This window comes from Corvus brachyrhynchos, unplaced genomic scaffold, assembly GCF_000691975.1.
Source record: "Corvus brachyrhynchos isolate BGI_N302 unplaced genomic scaffold, ASM69197v1 scaffold579, whole genome shotgun sequence".
NCBI classification, from domain to species: domain Eukaryota; kingdom Metazoa; phylum Chordata; class Aves; order Passeriformes; family Corvidae; genus Corvus; species Corvus brachyrhynchos.
The window spans coordinates 81,557-89,356 of NW_008239782.1; the positions used below are offsets into that span (position 1 = coordinate 81,557).

A 7,800-nucleotide genomic window follows, 5' to 3' on the forward strand; every position below is an offset into this window, starting at 1 on the left:
GGAGCAGGAGGCGCGCATCCACCTGCTGGAGATGGAGCGGCGCCGCCTCCACAACGACATCCAGGAGCTCAAGGTGGGCCCGGCTCCTGAGGGGGGGAGAGACTCCTGAGGGCTGAAGCCCGTTTTTGTGGGGTTTTGAAGGGGAACGTCCGTGTGTTCTGCATGAGGGGAGAGCTCCGGGACTGCCCCCGAGGGCTGAATCCCGTTTTTGTGGGGTTTTGAAGGGGAACGTCCGTGTGTTCTGCATGAGGGGAGAGCTCCGGGACTGCCCCCGAGGGCTGAATCCCGTTTTTGTGGGGTTTTGAAGGGGAACGTCCGTGTGTTCTGCATGAGGGGAGAGCCCCGGGACTGTCCCTGAGGGCTGAATCCCGTTTTTTGGGGGTTTTCCGGGGAAATATCCGTGTGTTCTCCATGAGGGAAGACCCCCGGGACTGCCCCCAAGGGCTGAATCCCGTCTTTTGGGTTTTTTGAAGGGGAACATCCGTGTGCTCTGCATGAGGGTTCCTGAGGGGGGAGAGCCCTGGGACTGCCCCTGAGGGCTGAATCCCGTTTTTTGGGGATTTTCCATGGAAATATCCATGTCTTCTCCATGAAGGTAGAGCCCTGGGACTGCCCCCGAGGGCTGAGTCCCATCTTTTGGGTGTTTTCCAGGGAAATACCCGTGTGTTCTCCATGAGGGGAGAGCCCTGGGACTGCCCCTGAGGCCTGAATCCCGCTTTTTGGGGGTTTTCCAGGGAAATATCCGCGTGTTCTCCATGAGGGGAGACCTCCGGGACTGGCCCCAAGGGCTGAATCCTGGAATTTGTGGGGTTTTTCAGAGGAACATCTGTGTGCTCTCCATGAGGGCAGAGCCCCGGGACTGGCCCCAAGGGCTGAATCCTGGCATTTGGGGGGTTTTTCAGAGGGGTTTTTCAGGGGAACATCCGTGTGCTCTCCATGAGGGCAGAGCTCCGGGACTGTCCCTGAGGGCTGAATCCCATTTTTTGGGTGTTTTCCAGGGAAATATCCGCGTGTTCTCCATGAGGGGAGAGCCCTGGGACTCCCCTGAGGGCTGAATCCCATTTTTTGGGGGTTTTCCAGGGGAACATCCGTGTGCTCTGCATGAGGGGAGCCCCAGGACTGCCCCTGAGGGCTGAATCCCGGCATTTGTAGGGTTTTCCAGGGAAATATCCGCGTGTTCTCCATGAGGGGAGAGCCCTGGGACTCCCCCGAGGGCTGGATCCCGGCATTTGTAGGGTTTTCCAGGGGAACATCCGTGTGCTCTGCATGAGGGGAGACCCCTGGGACTCCCCTGAGGGCTGATTCCCGTTTTTTGGGTATTTTCCAGGGAAATACCCGTGTGCTCTGCATGAGGGGAGACCCCTGGGACTCCCCTGAGGGCTGATTCCCGTTTTTTGGGTATTTTCCAGGGAAATACCCGTGTGCTCTGCATGAGGGGAGACCCCTGGGACTCCCCTGAGGGCTGATTCCCGTTTTTTGGGGGTTTTCCAGGGAAATATCCGCGTGTTCTCCATGAGGGGAGAGCCCTGGGACTCCCCTGAGGGCTGAATCCCGTTTTTTGGGGGTTTTCCAGGGAAATATCCGCGTGTTCTCCATGAGGGGAGAGCCCTGGGACTCCCCTGAGGGCTGAATCCCGTTTTTTGGGGGCTGCCCCACCTGCACTTCCCGCCACAGGACAACCACAGCCTCGTGCTCACCCGGCCCGACGATGTGAGTGCTCAAAAAGCTGCTTTTCCTCCTCAAAAACGGCTTTAATTCCCTCAAAAGTGGTCGTATTTCCCTCAAAAATGACCTTTTTCTCGCAAAAATCCTTTGTTTTGCAAGAAGTCCGTTTTTCCCTCTCAAAAATGGTCTTATTTCCCTCAAAAGTGGGGGTTTTTCCCTCAGAAGTCCTGTGTTTCCCCAAAAGTCCTTTTTTCCCTCTCAAAAATGGCCTTTTCCCCCTCAAGAATCCCTATTGCCAAAAAGTCTTTTTTGCTTGTTAGAAATATCTGATTTTCTTTCAAAAATGTCCATTTTCCTTCAAAAATGCTCTTTTTTCTCTCAGAAATGGCGTCTTTTCCATCAAAAATGTCTTTTCCCTTCCAAAATGACTTTTTTCTGTCTGAAAAGGCCCTTTTTTTTTCTCCCCAAGATACACTTTTTATCTTCAAAAATGTTCTTTTTCCTTCTCCAAAATGTCCTTTTTTCTCTCAAAAATGTTCTTCTTCCCTGTAAAAATGTTCTTTTTACCCCTTAAATGTCCTTTTTTCTCTCAAAAATCCCCTATTACCCAAAAAATCTTTATTTCCCCAGAATGTCCTTTCTTTCTCCTCAAAAATACCCTTTTTTTCCTCAAAAATGGCCTTTTTTCCTCCAAACCCCCATATTACCCAAAAAAGGCCTTTTTTCCCCTCAAAAGTGGCTTTTTTTCCCCTCAAAAATTTGGTTTTTTCACTGGAAAATGGCTTTTCTCCCAAAATGGGTTTTTTTTCCTCCCCAGAATGTTTTTCTTTCAGGAAAAAAGGGCTTCCCCCCCCAAATCCCCTTTTTTTCTTCCACATCCCTTTCCCCCCCCAAAACTCCCTTTCCCAGCTCCCCAAATCTCCCTTTTTCTAAAAAAAAACCAAATCTCCTTTTTCAGCCAAAATCCACTTTTTCCATTTTTTCTTCCCTCCTCAAATTTTTTTATCCAAAAAAGGGGCTTTTTTCTCCCAAACCTTTTTCTCCTAAAATCGGCTTTTTTCTCCTAAAGCTGACCTTTTCTTTTCCAAAAAACGTGGGGTTTTTTGACTGGAAAATTGGGGCTTTTTCCCCCTAAAAAAGGTTTTTTTTCCCCCCCTCAGAAAAATCACCATTTTCTCCAGAAAAAATACACTTTTTCCTCCCGTAACCCTTTTTTTCCTCCCCGAATCCCCTTTTTTCCCCCCCAAATCTCCTTCTCCTCTCTCCTTTTCCTCCCCCAATGCCCCGTTTTTCCCAAAATCCCGTGGTTTTCCCTCAAAGTCGCAGGTGGGCCGGGAGCGGCGCGCGGAGCTGCGCTACGACTTCAGCTTCGACCGCGTCTTCCCTCCCGCCGCCTCCCAGCAGGAAATCTTCCAGGAGATCCAGCTCCTCGTGCAGGTGTGTGCCCCAAATCCCCGGAATTCCACCCCAAATCCCCGGAATTCCACCCCAAAACCCCGGAATTCCGCCCCAAATCCCCGGAATTCCACCCCAAATCCCCAGAATTCCACCCCAAATCCAGCCCCAATTCCTGCCTGGAGCTTCCCTGCAGGAAACGTTCCAGGAAATTCAGCTCCCGAATTGCCTCCCGTGATTCCCAGATTCCCCCTGGGCACTCAAATCTCACCCAGATTTCCCCTCAGATTCCGAAATTTTCCCTAAATCCCCCCAAATTCCCTTGGAGTTCCCAAATTCCCCCCCAGTCTCCGCCAGAACTCCAAAATTCCCCTCCAAATTCCCTTGGAAACCCCGAAATTCCTCCCAGATTTTCCCCCCAGAACTCCCAAATCCGCTCTGAACCATCAAATTCCGGCCGATTCTCCTCCAGACAAACCCTTAATTCTTGCCAAATTCCCCCCAGGTTCCCCCAGATTTTCAAAAATCCTCCCAAATCCCTCCCAGAAATCCAAAATCCCTCCCAAATTCCCCTTTAGCCCTCAAATCTCACCCGAATCCCCCCTCAGAACCCCCCAATCCCCCTCAAACCCTTCCCAAATCCTCCCCAAACCCCAAACCTTTCTGAAAATTCCCCAAATTCCTCTGAAAATTCCCCAAATCCCTCTGAGAATCCCAAAATTTCCCTCCAAGCCACCTCAGAATTCACAAATTCTTCCCAAATCCCTCCCAAATCCCCCTTTAACCCTCAAATCTCACCCGAATCCCCCCTCAGAACTCCCAAATCCTCCCCAAACCCCAAATCTTTCTGAAAATTCCCCAGATCCCTCTGAGAATCCCAAAATTTCCCTCCAAGCCACCTCAGAATTCACAAATTCTTCCCAAATCCCTCCCAAATCCCCCTTTAACCCTCAAATCTCACCTGAATCCCCCTCAGAACCCCCCAATCCCCCTCAAACCCTTCCCAAATCCCCCTCCCGTCACCCCAAATCCTTCTGAGAATTCCCCAAATCCCTCTGAGAATCCCAAAATTCCCTCCAAATCCCTCTCAGAATTCCCAAATCCCCCTTTCACCCTCAGATCTCACCCGAATCCCCCCTCAGAACCCCCCAATCCCCCTCAAACCCTTCCCAAATCCTCCCCAAACCCCAAACCTTTCTGAAAATTCCCCAAATCCCTCTGAAAATTCCCCAAATCCCCCTTTCACCCTCAAATCTCACCCAAATCCCCCCTCAGAACTCCCCAATCCCCCTCCCGTCACCTCAAATCCTTCTGAGAATTCTCCAAATCCCCTCAGAATTCAAAAATCCCTCCCAAATCCACCACAAACCCTCAAATCTCGCCTGAATCCCCCTCAGAACTCCCCAATCCCCCTCCCGTCACCTCAAATCCTTCTGAGAATTCTCCAAATCCCCTCAGAATCCCAAAATTTCCCTCCCAAATCCCCTCAGAATTCAAAAATCCCTCCCAAATCCCCCACAAATCCTCAAATCTCACCCGAATCCCCCCTCAGAACTCCCCAAATCCCCCTCAAACCCTTCCCAAATCCTCCCCGAACCCCAAATCCTTCTGAGAATTCCCCAAATCCCTCTGAGAATCCCAAAATTCCCTCCAAATCCCTCTCAGAATTCCCAAATCCCCCTTTCACCCTCAGATCTCACCCGAATCCCCCCTCAGAACCCCCCAATCCCCCTCAAACCCTTCCCAAATCCTCCCCAAACCCCAAACCTTTCTGAAAATTCCCCAAATTCCTCTGAAAATTCCCCAAATCCCTCTGAGAATCCCAAATTTTCTCTCCAAACCCCCTCAGAATTCACAAATCCCTCCCAAATCCCCCTTTAACCCTCAAATCTCACCTGAATCCCCCTCAGAACTCCCCAAATCCCCCTCAAACCCTTCCCAAATCCTCCCCGAACCCCAAATCCTTCTGAGAATTCCCCAAATCCCTCTGAGAATCCCAAAATTCCCTCCAAATCCCTCTCAGAATTCCCAAATCCCCCTTTCACCCTCAGATCTCACCCGAATCCCCCCTCAGAACCCCCCAATCCCCCTCAAACCCTTCCCAAATCCTCCCCAAACCCCAAACCTTTCTGAAAATTCCCCAAATTCCTCTGAAAATTCCCCAAATCCCTCTGAGAATCCCAAATTTTCTCTCCAAACCCCCTCAGAATTCACAAATCCCTCCCAAATCCCCCTTTAACCCTCAAATCTCACCTGAATCCCCCTCAGAACTCCCCAAATCCCCCTCAAACCCTTCCCAAATCCTCCCCGAACCCCAAATCCTTCTGAGAATTCCCCAAATCCCTCTGAGAATCCCAAAATTCCCTCCAAATCCCTCTCAGAATTCCCAAATCCCCCTTTCACCCTCAGATCTCACCCGAATCCCCCCTCAGAACCCCCCAATCCCCCTCAAACCCTTCCCAAATCCTCCCCAAACCCCAAACCTTTCTGAAAATTCCCCAAATTCCTCTGAAAATTCCCCAAATCCCTCTGAGAATCCCAAATTTTCTCTCCAAACCCCCTCAGAATTCACAAATCCCTCCCAAATCCCCCTTTAACCCTCAAATCTCACCTGAATCCCCCTCAGAACTCCCCAAATCCCCCTCAAACCCTTCCCAAATCCTCCCCGAACCCCAAATCCTTCTGAGAATTCCCCAAATCCCTCTGAGAATCCCAAAATTCCCTCCAAATCCCTCTCAGAATTCCCAAATCCCCCTTTCACCCTCAGATCTCACCCGAATCCCCCCTCAGAACCCCCCAATCCCCCTCAAACCCTTCCCAAATCCTCCCCAAACCCCAAACCTTTCTGAAAATTCCCCAAATTCCTCTGAAAATTCCCCAAATCCCTCTGAGAATCCCAAATTTTCTCTCCAAACCCCCTCAGAATTCACAAATCCCTCCCAAATCCCCCTTTAACCCTCAAATCTCACCTGAATCCCCCTCAGAACTCCCCAAATCCCCCTCAAACCCTTCCCAAATCCTCCCCGAACCCCAAATCCTTCTGAGAATTCCCCAAATCCCTCTGAGAATCCCAAAATTCCCTCCAAATCCCTCTCAGAATTCCCAAATCCCCCTTTCACCCTCAGATCTCACCCGAATCCCCCCTCAGAACCCCCCAATCCCCCTCAAACCCTTCCCAAATCCTCCCCAAACCCCAAACCTTTCTGAAAATTCCCCAAATTCCTCTGAAAATTCCCCAAATCCCTCTGAGAATCCCAAATTTTCTCTCCAAACCCCCTCAGAATTCACAAATCCCTCCCAAATCCCCCTTTAACCCTCAAATCTCACCTGAATCCCCCTCAGAACTCCCCAAATCCCCCTCAAACCCTTCCCAAATCCTCCCCGAACCCCAAATCCTTCTGAGAATTCCCCAAATCCCTCTGAGAATCCCAAAATTCCCTCCAAATCCCTCTCAGAATTCCCAAATCCCCCTTTCACCCTCAGATCTCACCCGAATCCCCCCTCAGAACCCCCCAATCCCCCTCAAACCCTTCCCAAATCCTCCCCAAACCCCAAACCTTTCTGAAAATTCCCCAAATTCCTCTGAAAATTCCCCAAATCCCTCTGAGAATCCCAAATTTTCTCTCCAAACCCCCTCAGAATTCACAAATCCCTCCCAAATCCCCCTTTAACCCTCAAATCTCACCTGAATCCCCCTCAGAACTCCCCAAATCCCCCTCAAACCCTTCCCAAATCCTCCCCGAACCCCAAATCCTTCTGAGAATTCCCCAAATCCCTCTGAGAATCCCAAAATTCCCTCCAAATCCCTCTCAGAATTCCCAAATCCCCCTTTCACCCTCAGATCTCACCCGAATCCCCCCTCAGAACCCCCCAATCCCCCTCAAACCCTTCCCAAATCCTCCCCAAACCCCAAACCTTTCTGAAAATTCCCCAAATTCCTCTGAAAATTCCCCAAATCCCTCTGAGAATCCCAAATTTCCCTCCAAATCCCTCTCAGAATTCCCAAATCCCCCTTTCACCCTCAGATCTCACCCGAATCCCCCCTCAGAACCCCCCAATCCCCCTCAAACCCTTCCCCAGTCCCCCCTCAGAACTCCCAAATCCTCCCCAAACCCCTCTGAGCATTCCCAACCCCCTGGGAGCATTCCCACACCCCTGGGAGCATTCCCGGCTCCCTCTGAGCATTCCCAACCCCCTGGGAGCATTCCCGAATCCCTGGGAGCATTCCCGAATCCCTGTGAGCATTCCCAAACCCCTCTGAGCATTCCCAAACCCCTCTGAGCATTCCCGAATCCCTGTGTGCATTCCCGAACCCCTGTGAGCATTCCCAAACCCCTGGGAGCATTCCCGAATCCCTGTGTGCATTCCCAAATCCCTGGGAGCATTCCCAACCCCCTCTGAGCATTCCCACACCCCTCTGAGCATTCCCTCCAAACCCCTGGGAGCATTCCCAACCCCCTGGGAGCATTCCCGAACCCCTGGGAGCATTCCCAAACCCCTGTGTGCATTCCCGAACCCCTCTGAGCATTCCCTCCAAACCCCTGGGAGCATTCCCAAATCCCTGTGAGCATTCCCGAACCCCTGTGTGCATTCCCGACCCCCTGGGAGCATTCCCGAACCCCTGGGAGCATTCCCAAACCCCTGGGAGCATTCCCACACCCCTGTGTGCATTCCCAACCCCCTGCGAGCATTCCCGAACCCCTGTGTGCATTCCCAAACCCCTGGGAGCATTCCCTCCAC

At 51.4% G+C, this 7,800-nt stretch overlaps 1 protein-coding gene across 1 annotated transcript in view; it reads left to right on the top strand.

Annotated features, from left to right (window-relative positions):
• Nucleotide 1: 1 nt before the first annotated feature.
• Nucleotides 2-7,800, top strand: part of LOC103621687 (kinesin-like protein KIFC1) — a gene marked incomplete at its 5' end in the record, with an annotated part of 19,701 nt that continues 11,902 nt past the window's right edge. Inside the window, 4 exon segments of the mRNA XM_017743170.1 lie at nucleotides 2-73; nucleotides 735-804; nucleotides 1,625-1,710; nucleotides 2,986-3,102. Coding sequence (XP_017598659.1) covers nucleotides 2-73; nucleotides 735-804; nucleotides 1,625-1,710; nucleotides 2,986-3,102 — 345 coding nt within the window.